Genomic DNA, 15256 nt, shown 5'->3' on the forward strand with positions numbered 1-15256 from the left:
TCAACTTGAGAGGACAGCTCAATTTGAGAGGACAGCACAACTTGAGAGGACAGCACAACTTGCGAGGACAGCACAACTTGGGAGGACACCACAGCTTGCGCCGACAGCAAAGCCTGCACAGACAGCAAAGCTTGCAAGGACCACACGGCTTGCGAGGACAGCACGGATTGCGACGACAGCACGGCTTGCGAGGACAGCACGGCTTGCGAGGACAGCACAGGTTGCGAGAGCAGCTCAACTTGAGAGGACAGGTTCAACTTAAAAGGGCAGCTCAACCTTCAGAGGGCAGGTCAACTTGAGAGGGCAGCTCAACTTGAGAACGCAGCTCAACTTGAGAGGGCAGCTCAACTTGAGTGTACAGCTCAACTTGAGAGGAAATCTCATCTTGAGAGGACAGCTCAACTTGAGAGGACAGCTCAACTTAAAAGGGCAGCTCAACTTCAGAGGGCAGCTCAACTTGAGAGGGCAGCTCAACTTGATAGGGCAGCTCAACTTGAGAGGACAGCTCAACTTGAGAGGACAGCTCAACTAGAGAGGACCAGCACAACTTAAGAGGACAGCTCAACTTTAAGAGGACAGCTCAACTTAAAAGGGCAGCTCAACTTCAGAGGGCAGCTCAACTTGAGAGGGCAGCTCAACTTGAGAGGGCAGCTCAACTTGAGAGGGCAGCTCAACTTGAGTGTACAGCTCAAACTTGAGAGGACAGCTCAACTAGAGAGGACAGCTCATCTTGAGAGGATAGCTCAACTTGAGAGGACAGCTCAACTTAAGAGGAGAGCTCAACTTAAAAGGGCAGCTCAACTTCAGAGGGCAGCTCAACTTGAGAGGGCAGGCTCAACTTGATAGGGCAGCTCAACTTGAGAGGACAGCTCAACTTGAGAGGACAGGCTCAACTAGAGAGGGACAGCTCAACTAGAGAGGACAGCTCAACTAGAGAGGACAGCTCAACTAGGAAAGACAGCTGAACTAGAGAGGACAGCTCAACTAGAGAGGACAGATCACTAGAGAAGACAGCTCAACTTGAGAGGACAGCTTAACTTTATAGGACAGCTCAACTTGAGAGGACAGCTCAACTTCAGAGGACAGCTCAACTTGAGAGGACAGCTCAACCTGAGATGACAGCTCAACTTGAGAGGACAGCTCAACTTGCGAGGGCAGCTCAACTTCAGAGGGCAGCTCAACTTGAGAGGACAGCTCAACTTGCGAGGACAGCACAACTTGTGCGGACAGCACAGCTTGCACCCGACAGCAAAGCTTGCACCGACAGCAAAGCTTGCAAGGACAGCACGGCTTGCTAAGACAGCACGGATTGCGACGACAGCACGGCTTGCGAGGACAGCACGGCTTGCGCGGACAGCACAGCTTGAGAGAGCAGCACAGCTTGCAGGGACAGCACAGCTTGCGAGGACAACACAGGTTGCGGGGACAGCACAGCTTGCGGGGACAGCACAGCTTGCGGGGGACAGCACACCTTGCGGGGGATCAGCACAGATTGCGAGGACAGCTCAACTTGAGAGGACAGCTCAACCTGAGAGGAAAGCTCAACCTGAGAGGACAGCTCAACTAGAGAGGACAGCTCACTTTAAAGGACAGCTCAACTTGAGAGGACAATTCAACTTGAGAGGACAGCTCAACTTGAGAGGGCAGCTCAACTTGAGAGGGCCGCTCAACTTCAGAGGGCAGCTCAACTTCAGAGGGCAGCTCAGCTTGAGAGGGCAGCTCAACTTGAGAGGGCAGCTCAACTTGAGAGGACAGCTCAATTTGAGAGGACAGCACAACTTGAGAGGACAGCACAACTTGCGAGGACAGCACAACTTGGGAGGACACCACAGCTTGCGCCGACAGCAAAAGCTTGCACTGACAGCAAAGCTTGCAAGGACAGCACGGCTTGCGAGGACAGCACGGATTGCGACGACAGCACGGCTTGCGAGGACAGCACGGCTTGCGAGGACAGCACAGGTTGCGAGAGCAGCTCCAACTTGAGAGGACAGGTCAACTTAAAAGGGCAGCTCAACTTCAGAGGGCAGCTCAACTTGAGAGGGCAGCTCAACTTGAGAACGCAGCTCAACTTGAGAGGGCAGCTCAACTTGAGTGTACAGCTCAACTTGAGAGGAAATCTCATCTTGAGAGGACAGCTCAACTTGAGAGGACAGCTCAACTTAAAAGGGCAGCTCAACTTCAGAGGGCAGCTCAACTTGAGAGGGGCAGCTCAACTTGATAGGGCAGCTCAACTTGAGAGGACAAGCTCAACTTGAGAGGACAGCTCAAACTAGAGAGGACAGCACAACTTAAGAGGACAGCTCAACTTAAAAGGGCAGCTCAACTTCAGAGGGCAGCTCAACTTGAGAGGGCAGCTCAACTTGAGAGGGCAGCTCAACTTGAGAGGGCAGCTCAACTTGAGTGGGCAGCTCAACTTGAGAGGGTAGCTCAACTTGAGTGTACAGCTCAACTTGAGAGGAAATCTCAAGCTGAGAGGACACCTCAACCTGAGAGGACAGCTCAACTTGAGAGGACAGTCCAACTGTAGAGGACAGCAGAAACTGTAAGAGGACAGCAGAACTGTAGAGGACAGCTCAACTTGAGAGGACACCTCAACTTGAGAGGACAGCTCAACTTGAGAGGACAGCTCAACTTGAGAGGACAGCTCAACTTGAGAGGCCAGCACTACTTGAGAGGAAAGCACAACTTGCGAGGACAGCACAACTTGCGAGGACAGCAAAGCTTGCGAGAACAGCACAGCTTGCCAGGACAGCACGGCTTTCTAGGACAGCACAGGCTTGAGAGAAAACCACAGCCTGCGAGGACAGCACAGCTTGCGAGGACAGCACAGCTTGCGAGAGCAGCACAGCTTGCAGGGACAGCACAGCTTGCGAGGACAGCACAGCTTGTGGGGACAGCACAGCTGGCGGGGACAGCACAGCTTGCGGGGACGGCACAGCTTGCGGGGACGGCACAGCTTGCGGGGTCAGCACAGCTTGTGGGGACAGCACAGCTTGCGGGGACAGCACACCTTGCGGGGACAGCACAGATTGCGAGGACAGCTCAAACTTGGGAGGACAGCTCAACCTGAGAGGAAAGCTCAACCTGAGAGGACAACTCAGCTAGAGAGGACAGCTCAACTTTAGAGGACAGCTCAACTTGAGAGGACAGCACAACTTGCGAGGACAGCACAACTTGCGAGGACAGCAAAGCTTGCGAGGACAGCAAAGCTTGTGAGGACAGCACGGCTTGCAAGGACAGCACGACTTGCGAGGACAGCACAGCTTGCGAGGACAGCATGGCTTGCAAGGACAGCACGGCTTGCGAGGACAGCACAGCTTGCGAGGAGAGCACAGCATGCGAGGATAGCTCAACTTAAGAGGACAGCTGAACTTCAGAGGACAGCTCAACTTCAGAGGACAGCTTAACTTGAGAGGACAGCTCAACTTCAGAGGGCAGCTCAACTTGAGAGGACAGCTCAACTTGAGAGGACAGCTCATCCAGAGAGGACAGCTCATCTAGAGAGGACAGCTCAACATCAGAGGACAGCTCAACTTGAAGGAGAGGTCAACTTGAGATGACATCTCAACTTGAGAGGACAGCTCAACTTGAGAGGACAGCTCAACTAGAGAGGACAGCTCAACTAGAGAGGACAGCTCAACTAGAGAGGACAGCTCAACTAGGGAAGACAGCTGAACTAGAGAGGACAGCTCAACTAGAGAGGACAGATCAACTAGAGAAGACAGCTCAACTTGAGAGGACAGCTTAACTTTAGAGGACAGCTCAACTTGAGAGGACAGCTCAACTTGAGAGGACAGCTCAACTTGAGAGGACAGCTCAACCTGAGATGACAGCTCAACTTGAGAGGACAGCTCAACTTGAGAGGACAGCTCAACTTGAGGAGGACAGCTCAACTAGAGAGGACAGCTCAACTAGAGAGGACAGCTCAACTTGAGAGGACAGCACAACTTGCGAGGACAGCACAACTTGTGCGGACAGCACAGCTTGCACCGACAGCAAAGGTTGCACCGACAGCAAAGCTTGCAAGGACAGCACGGCTTGCTAAGACAGCACGGATTGCGACGACAGCACGGCTTGCGAGGACAGCACGGCTTGCGAGGACAGCACAGCTTGAGAGAGCAGCACAGCTTGCAGGGACAGCTTAGCTTGCGAGGACAACACAGGTTGCGGGGACAGCACAGCTTGCGGGGACAGCACAGCTTGCGGGGACAGCACACCTTGCGGGGACAGCACAGATTGCGAGGACAGCTCAACTTGAGAGGACAGCTCAACCTGAGAGGAAAGCTCAACCTGAGAGGACAGCTCAACTAGAGAGGACAGCTCAACTTTAGAGGACAGCTCAACTTGAGAGGACAATTCAACTTGAGAGGACAGCTCAACTTGAGAGGGCAGCTCAACTTGAGAGGGCAGCTCAACTTCAGAGGGCAGTTCAACTTCAGAGGGCAGCTCAGCTTGAGATGGCAGCTCAACTTGAGAGGGCAGCTCAACTTGAGAGGACAGCTCAATTTGAGAGGACAGCACAACTTGAGAGACAGCACAACTTGCGAGGACAGCACAACTTGGGAGGACACCACAGCTTGCGCCGACAGCAAAGCCTGCACAGACAGCAAAGCTTGCAAGGACAGCACGGCTTGCGAGGACAGCACGGATTGCGACGACAGCACGGCTTGCGAGGACAGCACGGCTTGCGAGGACAGCACAGGTTGCGAGAGCAGCTCAACTTGAGAGGACAGGTCAACTTAAAAGGGCAGCTCAACTTCAGAGGGCAGGTCAACTTGAGAGGGCAGCTCAACTTGAGAACGCAGCTCAACTTGAGAGGGCAGCTCAACTTGAGTGTACAGCTCAACTTGAGAGGAAATCTCATCTTGAGAGGACAGCTCAACTTGAGAGGACAGCTCAACTTAAAAGGGCAGCTCAACTTCAGAGGGCAGCTCAACTTGAGAGGGCAGCTCAACTTGATAGGGCAGCTCAACTTGAGAGGACAGCTCAACTTGAGAGGACAGCTCAACTAGAGAGGACAGCACAACTTAAGAGGACAGCTCAACTTAAGAGGACAGCTCAACTTAAAAGGGCAGCTCAACTTCAGAGGGCAGCTCAACTTGAGAGGGCAGCTCAACTTGAGAGGGCAGCTCAACTTGAGAGGGCAGCTCAACTTGAGTGTACAGCTCAACTTGAGAGGACAGCTCAACTAGAGAGGACAGCTCATCTTGAGAGGATAGCTCAACTTGAGAGGACAGCTCAACTTAAGAGGAGAGCTCAACTTAAAAGGGCAGCTCAACTTCAGAGGGCAGCTCAACTTGAGAGGGCAGCTCAACTTGAGAGGGCAGCTCAACTTGAGAGGGCAGCTCAACTTGAGTGTACAGCTCAACTTGAGAGGACAGCTCAACTAGAGAGGACAGCTCAACTAGAGAGGACAGCTCAACTAGAGAGGACAGCTCAACTAGGAAAGACAGCTGAACTAGAGAGGACAGCTCAACTAGAGAGGACAGATCAACTAGAGAAGACAGCTCAACTTGAGAGGACAGCTTAACTTTAGAGGACAGCTCAACTTGAGAGGACAGCTCAACTTCAGAGGACAGCTCAACTTGAGAGGACAGCTCAACCTGAGATGACAGCTCAACTTGAGAGGACAGCTCAACTTGCGAGGGCAGCTCAACTTCAGAGGGCAGCTCAACTTGAGAGGACAGCTCAACTTGCGAGGACAGCACAACTTGTGCGGACAGCACAGCTTGCACCGACAGCAAAGCTTGCACCGACAGCAAAGCTTGCAAGGACAGCACGGCTTGGTAAGACAGCACGGATTGCGACGACAGCACGGCTTGCGAGGACAGCACGGCTTGCGCGGACAGCACAGCTTGAGAGAGCAGCACAGCTTGCAGGGACAGCACAGCTTGCGAGGACAACACAGGTTGCGGGGACAGCACAGCTTGCGGGGACAGCACAGCTTGCGGGGACAGCACACCTTGCGGGGACAGCACAGATTGCGAGGACAGCTCAACTTGAGAGGACAGCTCAACCTGAGAGGAAAGCTCAACCTGAGAGGACAGCTCAACTAGAGAGGACAGCTCAACTTTAAAGGACAGCTCAACTTGAGAGGACAATTCAACTTGAGAGGACAGCTCAACTTGAGAGGGCAGCTCAACTTGAGAGGGCAGCTCAACTTCAGAGGGCAGCTCAACTTCAGAGGGCAGCTCAGCTTGAGAGGGCAGCTCAACTTGAGAGGGCAGCTCAACTTGAGAGGACAGCTCAATTTGAGAGGACAGCACAACTTGAGAGGACAGCACAACTTGCGAGGACAGCACAACTTGGGAGGACACCACAGCTTGCGCCGACAGCAAAGCTTGCACTGACAGCAAAGCTTGCAAGGACAGCACGGCTTGCGAGGACAGCACGGATTGCGACGACAGCACGGCTTGCGAGGACAGCACGGCTTGCGAGGACAGCACAGGTTGCGAGAGCAGCTCAACTTGAGAGGACAGGTCAACTTAAAAGGGCAGCTCAACTTCAGAGGGCAGCTCAACTTGAGAGGGCAGCTCAACTTGAGAACGCAGCTCAACTTGAGAGGGCAGCTCAACTTGAGTGTACAGCTCAACTTGAGAGGAAATCTCATCTTGAGAGGACAGCTCAACTTGAGAGGACAGCTCAACTTAAAAGGGCAGCTCAACTTCAGAGGGCAGCTCAACTTGAGAGGTCAGCTCAACTTGATAGGGCAGCTCAACTTGAGAGGACAGCTCAACTTGAGAGGACAGCTCAACTAGAGAGGACAGCACAACTTAAGAGGACAGCTCAACTTAAAAGGGCAGCTCAACTTCAGAGGGCAGCTCAACTTGAGAGGGCAGCTCAACTTGAGAGGGCAGCTCAACTTGAGAGGGCAGCTCAACTTGAGTGGGCAGCTCAACTTGAGAGGGTAGCTCAACTTGAGTGTACAGCTCAACTTGAGAGGAAATCTCAAGCTGAGAGGACACCTCAACCTGAGAGGACAGCTCAACTTGAGAGGACAGTCCAACTGTAGAGGACAGCAGAACTGTAGAGGACAGCAGAACTGTAGAGGACAGCTCAACTTGAGAGGACACCTCAACTTGAGAGGACAGCTCAACTTGAGAGGACAGCTCAACTTGAGAGGACAGCTCAACTTGAGAGGACAGCTCAACTCGAGAGGACAGCACAACTTGAGAGGACAGCACAACTTGCGAGGACAGCACAACTTGCGAGGACAGCAAAGCTTGCGAGGACAGCAAAGCTTGTGTGGACAGCAAAACTTGTGAGGACAGCACGGCTTGCGAGGACAGCAAGGCTTGCGTGAACAGCATGGCTTCCGAGGACAGCACGGCTTGCGAGGACAGCACGGCTTGTGAGGACAGCATGGCTTGCGAGGACAGCACGGCTTGCGAGGACAGCTCGGCTTGCTAGGACAGCACAGCTTGCGAGGACAGCACAGCTTGCGAGGACAGCACAGCTTGCGAGGACAGCACAGCTTGCGATGACAGCACAACTTGCGAGGACAGCACGGCTTGCGAGGACAGCTCAACTTGAGAGGACAGCTCAACTTGAGAGGACAGCTCAACTTGAGAGGACAGCTCAACCTGAGAGGACAGCTCAACTTGAGAGGACAGCTTAACTTGAGAGGACAGCTCAACTTGAGAGGGCAGCTCAACTTGAGAGGACAGCTCAACTTGAGAGGACAGCTCATCTACAGAGGACAGCTCATCTAGAGAGGACAGCTCAACATCAGAGGACAGCTCAACTTGAAGGAGAGTTCAACTTGAGAGGACATCTCAACTTGAGAGGACAGCTCAACTTGAGAGGACAGCTCAACTTGAGAGGACAGCTCAACTAGAGAGGGCAGCTCATCTTGAGAGGACAGCTCAACTTGAGAGGACAGCTCAACTTGAGAGGACAGCTCAACTTGGGAGGGCAGCTCAACTTGAGAGGGCAGCTCAACTTGAGAGGGCAGCTCAACTTGAGAGGGCAGCTCAACTTGAGAGGAAATCTCAACCTGAGAGGACACCTCAACCTGAGAGGACAGCTCAACTTGAGAGGACAGTCCAACTGTAGAGGACAGCTCAACTGTAGAGGACAGCTCAACTTGAGAGGACAGCTCAACTTGAGAGGACAGCACAACTTGCGAGGACAGCACAACTTGCGAGGACAGCAAAGCTTGCGAGGACAGCAAAGCTTGAGAGGACAGCAAAGTTTGTGATGACAGCATGGCTTGCGAGGACAGCAAGGCTTGCGTGGACAGCACGTCTTCCGAGGACAGCACGGCTTGCGAGGACAGCACGGCTTGCGAGGACAGCACAGCTTGCGAGGACAGCACGGCTTGCAAGGACAGCACGGCTTGCAAGGACAGCACAGCTTGCGATGACAGCACAACTTGCGAGGACAGCACGGCTTGCGAGGACAGCTCAACTTGAGAGGACAGCTCAACTTGAGAGGACAGCTCAACTTGAGAGGACAGCTCAACCTGAGAGGACAGCTCAACTTGAGAGGACAGCTTAACTTGAGAGGACAGCTCAACTTGAGAGGGCAGCTCAACTTGAGAGGACAGCTCAACTTGAGAGGACAGCTCATCTACAGAGGACAGCTCATCTAGAGAGGACAGCTCAACATCAGAGGACAGCTCAACTTGAAGGAGAGGTCAACTTGAGAGGACATCTCAACTTGAGAGGACAGCTCAACTTGAGAGGACAGCTCAACTTGAGAGGACAGCTCAACTAGAGAGGGCTGCTCATCTTGAGAGGACAGCTCAACTTGAGAGGACAGCTCAACTTGAGAGGACAGCTCAACTTGGGAGGGCAGCTCAACTTGAGAGGGCAGCTCAACTTGAGAGGGCAGCTCAACTTGAGAGGGCAGCTCAACTTGAGAGGAAATCTCAACCTGAGAGGACACCTCAACCTGAGAGGACAGCTCAACTTGAGAGGACAGTCCAACTGTAGAGGACAGCTCAACTGTAGAGGACAGCTCAACTTGAGAGGACAGCTCAACTTGAGAGGACAGCACAACTTGCGAGGACAGCACAACTTGCGAGGACAGCAAAGCTTGCGAGGACAGCAAAGCTTGAGAGGACAGCAAAGTTTGTGATGACAGCATGGCTTGCGAGGACAGCAAGGCTTGCGTGGACAGCACGTCTTCCGAGGACAGCACGGCTTGCGAGGACAGCACGGCTTGCGAGGACAGCACAGCTTGCGAGGACAGCACGGCTTGCAAGGACAGCACGGCTTGCAAGGACAGCATGGCTTGCGAGGACAGCACGGCTTGCAAGGACAGCTCATTTTGAGAGGACAGCTCAACTTGAGAGGACAGCTCAACTTGAGAGGACAGCTCAACTTGAGTGGACAGCTTAACTTGAGAGGACAGCTCAACTTGAGAGGACAGCTCAACTTGAGAGGACAGCTCATCTAGAGAGGACAGCTCATCTGGAGAAGACAGCTCATCTAGAGAGGACAGCTCAACATCAGAGGACAGCTCAACTTGAAGGAGAGGTCAACTTAAGAGGACATCTCAACTTGAGAGGACAGCTCAACTTGAGAGGACAGCTTAACTTGAGAGGACAGCTCAACTTCAGAGGACAGCTCAACTTCAGAGGACAGCTCAAGTTGAGAGGACAGCTCAACTAGAGAAGACAGCGCAACTTGAGAGGTCAGCTCAAGTTGAGAGGACAGCTCAAGTTGAGAGGACAGCTCAACTTGAGAGGACAGCTCAACTTGAGAGGACAGCTCAAGTTGAGAGGACAGCTCAACTTGAGAGGACAGCTCAACTTGAGAAGACAGCTCAACTTGAGAGGACGGCACAACATGAAAGGACAGCACAACTTGAGAGGACAGCTCAACTTGACAGGACAGCTCAACTTGAGAGGACAGCTCAGCCTGAGAGGACAGCTTAACTTGAGAGGACAGCTCAACTTGAGAGGACAGCACTACTTGAGAGGAAAGCACAACTTGCGAGGACAGCAAAGCTTGTGAGGACAGCACAGCTTGCCGGGACAGCACGGCTTTCTAGGACAGCACAGCTTGCGAGGACAGCACAGCTTGTGAGGACTGCACAGCTTGCGAGGGCAGCACAGCTTGCGAGGACAGCACAGCTTGCAAGGACAGCACGGCTTGTGAGGACAGCACAGCTTGCGAGGACAGCACAGCTTGTGAGGACAGCACAGCTTGCGAGGACAGCACAGTTTGCGAGGACAGCACAGCTTGCGAGGACAGCACTGCTTGATAGGACAGCTCAACTTGAGAGAACAGCTCAACTTGTGAGGACAGCTCAACGTGAGAGAACAGCTCAACTAGAGAGGACAGCTCAACTTGAGAGGACAGCTCAACTTGAGAGGACAGCACAACTTGCGAGGACAGCACAACTTGCGAGGACAGCAAAGCTTGTGAGGACAGCAAAGCTTGAGAGGACAGCAAAGTTTGTGATGACAGCACGGCTTGCGAGGACAGCACGCCTTTCCAGGACAGCACGGCTTGCAAGGACAGCACGGCTTGCGTGGACAGCACGGCGTGTGAGGACAGCACGGGTTGCGAGGACAGCACGGGTTGCGAGGACAGCACGGCAAGCGAGGACAGCATGGCTTGCGAGGACAGCACAGGTTGTGAGGACAGGACAGATTGCGAGGACAGCAAAGCTTTCAAGGACAGCACAGCTTCCGAGGACAGCACAGCTTCCGAGGACAGCAAAGCTTCCGATGACAGCACAGCTTGCGAGGACAGCACAGCTTGCGTGGACAGCACAGCTTGCGAAGACAGCACAGCTTGCAAGGACTGCACAGCTTGCGAGGAGAGCACATCTTGTGAGGACAGCACAGCTTGCGAGGACAGCACAGCTTGCGAGGACAGCACAGATTGCGAGGACAGCAAAGCTTGCGAGGACAGCAAAGCTTGTGTGGACAGCAAAACTTGTGAGGACAGCACGGCTTGCGAGGACAGCAAGGCTTGCGTGAACAGCATGGCTTCCGAGGACAGCACGGCTTGCGAGGACAGCACGGCTTGTGAGGACAGCATGGCTTGCGAGGACAGCACGGCTTGCGAGGACAGCTCGGCTTGCTAGGACAGCACAGCTTGCGAGGACAGCACAGCTTGCGAGGACAGCACAGCTTGCGAGGACAGCACAGCTTGCGATGACAGCACAACTTGCGAGGACAGCACGGCTTGCGAGGACAGCTCAACTTGAGAGGACAGCTCAACTTGAGAGGACAGCTCAACTTGAGAGGACAGCTCAACCTGAGAGGACAGCTCAACTTGAGAGGACAGCTTAACTTGAGAGGACAGCTCAACTTGAGAGGGCAGCTCAACTTGAGAGGACAGCTCAACTTGAGAGGACAGCTCATCTACAGAGGACAGCTCATCTAGAGAGGACAGCTCAACATCAGAGGACAGCTCAACTTGAAGGAGAGGTCAACTTGAGAGGACATCTCAACTTGGGAGGACAGCTCAACTTGAGAGGACAGCTCAACTTGAGAGGACAGCTCAACTAGAGAGGGCAGCTCATCTTGAGAGGACAGCTCAACTTGAGAGGACAGCTCAACTTGAGAGGACAGCTCAACTTGGGAGGGCAGCTCAACTTGAGAGGGCAGCTCAACTTGAGAGGGCAGCTCAACTTGAGAGGGCAGCTCAACTTGAGAGGAAATCTCAACCTGAGAGGACACCTCAACCTGAGAGGACAGCTCAACTTGAGAGGACAGTCCAACTGTAGAGGACAGCTCAACTGTAGAGGACAGCTCAACTTGAGAGGACAGCTCAACTTGAGAGGACAGCACAACTTGCGAGGACAGCACAACTTGCGAGGACAGCAAAGCTTGCGAGGACAGCATAGCTTGAGAGGACAGCAAAGTTTGTGATGACAGCATGGCTTGCGAGGACAGCAAGGCTTGCGTGGACAGCACGTCTTCCGAGGACAGCACGGCTTGCGAGGACAGCACGGCTTGCGAGGACAGCACAGCTTGCGAGGACAGCACGGCTTGCAAGGACAGCACGGCTTGCAAGGACAGCACAGCTTGCGATGACAGCACAACTTGCGAGGACAGCACGGCTTGCGAGGACAGCTCAACTTGAGAGGACAGCTCAACTTGAGAGGACAGCTCAACTTGAGAGGACAGCTCAACCTGAGAGGACAGCTCAACTTGAGAGGACAGCTTAACTTGAGAGGACAGCTCAACTTGAGAGGGCAGCTCAACTTGAGAGGACAGCTCAACTTGAGAGGACAGCTCATCTACAGAGGACAGCTCATCTAGAGAGGACAGCTCAACATCAGAGGACAGCTCAACTTGAAGGAGAGGTCAACTTGAGAGGACATCTCAACTTGAGAGGACAGCTCAACTTGAGAGGACAGCTCAACTTGAGAGGACAGCTCAACTAGAGAGGGCAGCTCATCTTGAGAGGACAGCTCAACTTGAGAGGACAGCTCAACTTGAGAGGACAGCTCAACTTGGGAGGGCAGCTCAACTTGAGAGGGCAGCTCAACTTGAGAGGGCAGCTCAACTTGAGAGGGCACCTCAACTTGAGAGGAAATCTCAACCTGAGAGGACACCTCAACCTGAGAGGACAGCTCAACTTGAGAGGACAGTCCAACTGTAGAGGACAGCTCAACTGTAGAGGACAGCTCAACTTGAGAGGACAGCTCAACTTGAGAGGACAGCACAACTTGCGAGGACAGCACAACTTGCGAGGACAGCAAAGCTTGCGAGGACAGCAAAGCTTGAGAGGACAGCAAAGTTTGTGATGACAGCATGGCTTGCGAGGACAGCAAGGCTTGCGTGGACAGCACGTCTTCCGAGGACAGCACGGCTTGCGAGGACAGCACGGCTTGCGAGGACAGCACAGCTTGCGAGGACAGCACGGCTTGCAAGGACAGCACGGCTTGCAAGGACAGCATGGCTTGCGAGGACAGCACGGCTTGCAAGGACAGCTCATTTTGAGAGGACAGCTCAACTTGAGAGGACAGCTCAACTTGAGAGGACAGCTCAACTTGAGTGGACAGCTTAACTTGAGAGGACAGCTCAACTTGAGAGGACAGCTCAACTTGAGAGGACAGCTCATCTAGAGAGGACAGCTCATCTGGAGAAGACAGCTCATCTAGAGAGGACAGCTCAACATCAGAGGACAGCTCAACTTGAAGGAGAGGTCAACTTAAGAGGACATCTCAACTTGAGAGGACAGCTCAACTTGAGAGGACAGCTTAACTTGAGAGGACAGCTCAACTTCAGAGGACAGCTCAACTTCAGAGGACAGCTCAAGTTGAGAGGACAGCTCAACTAGAGAAGACAGCGCAACTTGAGAGGTCAGCTCAAGTTGAGAGGACAGCTCAAGTTGAGAGGACAGCTCAACTTGAGAGGACAGCTCAACTTGAGAGGACAGCTCAAGTTGAGAGGACAGCTCAACTTGAGAGGACAGCTCAACTTGAGAAGACAGCTCAACTTGAGAGGACGGCACAACATGAAAGGACAGCACAACTTGAGAGGACAGCTCAACTTGACAGGACAGCTCAACTTGAGAGGACAGCTCAGCCTGAGAGGACAGCTTAACTTGAGAGGACAGCTCAACTTGAGAGGACAGCACTACTTGAGAGGAAAGCACAACTTGCGAGGACAGCAAAGCTTGTGAGGACAGCACAGCTTGCCGGGACAGCACGGCTTTCTAGGACAGCACAGCTTGCGAGGACAGCACAGCTTGTGAGGACTGCACAGCTTGCGAGGGCAGCACAGCTTGCGAGGACAGCACAGCTTGCAAGGACAGCACGGCTTGTGAGGACAGCACAGCTTGCGAGGACAGCACAGCTTGTGAGGACAGCACAGCTTGCGAGGACAGCACAGTTTGCGAGGACAGCACAGCTTGCGAGGACAGCACTGCTTGATAGGACAGCTCAACTTGAGAGAACAGCTCAACTTGTGAGGACAGCTCAACGTGAGAGAACAGCTCAACTAGAGAGGACAGCTGAACTTGAGAGGACAGCTCAACTTGAGAGGACAGCACAACTTGCGAGGACAGCACAACTTGCGAGGACAGCAAAGCTTGTGAGGACAGCAAAGCTTGAGAGGACAGCAAAGTTTGTGATGACAGCACGGCTTGCGAGGACAGCACGCCTTTCCAGGACAGCACGGCTTGCAAGGACAGCACGGCTTGCGTGGACAGCACGGCGTGTGAGGACAGCACGGGTTGCGAGGACAGCACGGGTTGCGAGGACAGCACGGCAAGCGAGGACAGCATGGCTTGCGAGGACAGCACAGGTTGTGAGGACAGGACAGATTGCGAGGACAGCAAAGCTTTCAAGGACAGCACAGCTTCCGAGGACAGCACAGCTTCCGAGGACAGCAAAGCTTCCGATGACAGCACAGCTTGCGAGGACAGCACAGCTTGCGTGGACAGCACAGCTTGCGAAGACAGCACAGCTTGCAAGGACTGCACAGCTTGCGAGGAGAGCACATCTTGTGAGGACAGCACAGCTTGCGAGGACAGCACAGCTTGCGAGGACAGCACAGATTGCGAGGACAGCACAGCTTGTGAGGACAGCATAGCTTGCGAGAACTGCACAGCTTGCGAGGACAGCACAGCTTGCGAGGACAGCATAGCTTGCGAGAACAGCACACCTTGTGGGGACAGCTCAGCTTGCGGGGACAGCTAAACTTGAGAGGAGTGCTCAACTAGAGAGGACAGATCAACTAGAGAGGACAGATCAACTTGAGAGGACAGATCAACTGGCGAGGACAGCTCAACTTGCTAGGACAGCTAGACTTACGAGAACAGCTCAACCTGCCAGGACAGCTCAACTTGAGAGGAGAGCACAACTTGAGAAGACAGCTCAACTTGTGAGGACGGCTCAACTTGAGACGACAGCTCAGTTTGAGACAACAGCACAACTTGAGAGGACAGCTCAACTTGAGAGGACAGCTCCACTAGAGCGGATAGCTCAACTTGAGAGGACAGCTCTACTTGAGAGGACAGCTCTACTTGAGAGGACAGCTCAACTTGAGAGGACACCTCAACTTGAGAGGATAGCTCAACTTGAGAGGACACCTCATTTTGAGAGGACACCTCAACCTGAGAGGACACCTCAACTTGAAAGGACACCTCAACTTGAGAAGATACCTCAACTTGAGAGGACAGCTCAATTTGAGAGGACAGCTCAACTTGAGAGGACAGCTCGATTTGAGAGGACAGCTCAACTTGAGAGGACAGCTCATATTGAGAGGTCAGCTCAACTTGAGAGGACAGCTACACTTGAGAGGACAGCACAACTTGGGAGGACAGCACAACTTGAGAGGGCA

At 53.4% G+C, this 15256-nt stretch overlaps 2 protein-coding genes across 2 annotated transcripts; one reads left to right on the plus strand and one right to left on the minus strand.

Moving 5' to 3' along the window:
• The first annotated feature begins 4457 nt into the window (after positions 1-4457).
• Positions 4458-5012, plus strand: LOC124741160 (seminal vesicle major clotting proteins-like). The gene has a single exon (XM_047248670.1). The coding sequence runs from the start codon at positions 4458-4460 to the stop codon at positions 5010-5012; it is 555 nt and encodes a 184-aa protein (XP_047104626.1).
• Positions 5013-5261: 249 nt separating this feature from the next.
• On the minus strand, positions 5262-6610 carry LOC124741161. Its single transcript, XM_047248671.1, has 2 exons — positions 6586-6610; positions 5262-6484 (listed from the first exon to the last, which is right to left on the minus strand). The coding sequence occupies exons 1-2, from the start codon at positions 6608-6610 to the stop codon at positions 5262-5264; spliced, it is 1248 nt and encodes a 415-aa protein (XP_047104627.1).
• Between the last annotated feature and the right edge of the window lie 8646 nt (positions 6611-15256).

Source organism: Schistocerca piceifrons, unplaced genomic scaffold, assembly GCF_021461385.2.
Source record: "Schistocerca piceifrons isolate TAMUIC-IGC-003096 unplaced genomic scaffold, iqSchPice1.1 HiC_scaffold_1878, whole genome shotgun sequence".
Lineage (NCBI taxonomy): Eukaryota > Metazoa > Arthropoda > Insecta > Orthoptera > Acrididae > Schistocerca > Schistocerca piceifrons.

Coding starts and splice junctions, on each gene's coding strand:
- LOC124741160 (XM_047248670.1), top strand. CDS start 4,458: ATGGCAGCTCAACTTGAGAGGGCAGCTCAACTTGAGAGGACAGCTCAA.
- LOC124741161 (XM_047248671.1), bottom strand. CDS start 6,610: ATGAGATTTCCTCTCAAGTTGAGCT. Junction 6,485..6,585: donor ATTTCCTCTCAAGTTGAGCT/GTACACTCAAGT, acceptor TGCCCTTTTAAG/TTGACCTGTCCTCTCAAGTT.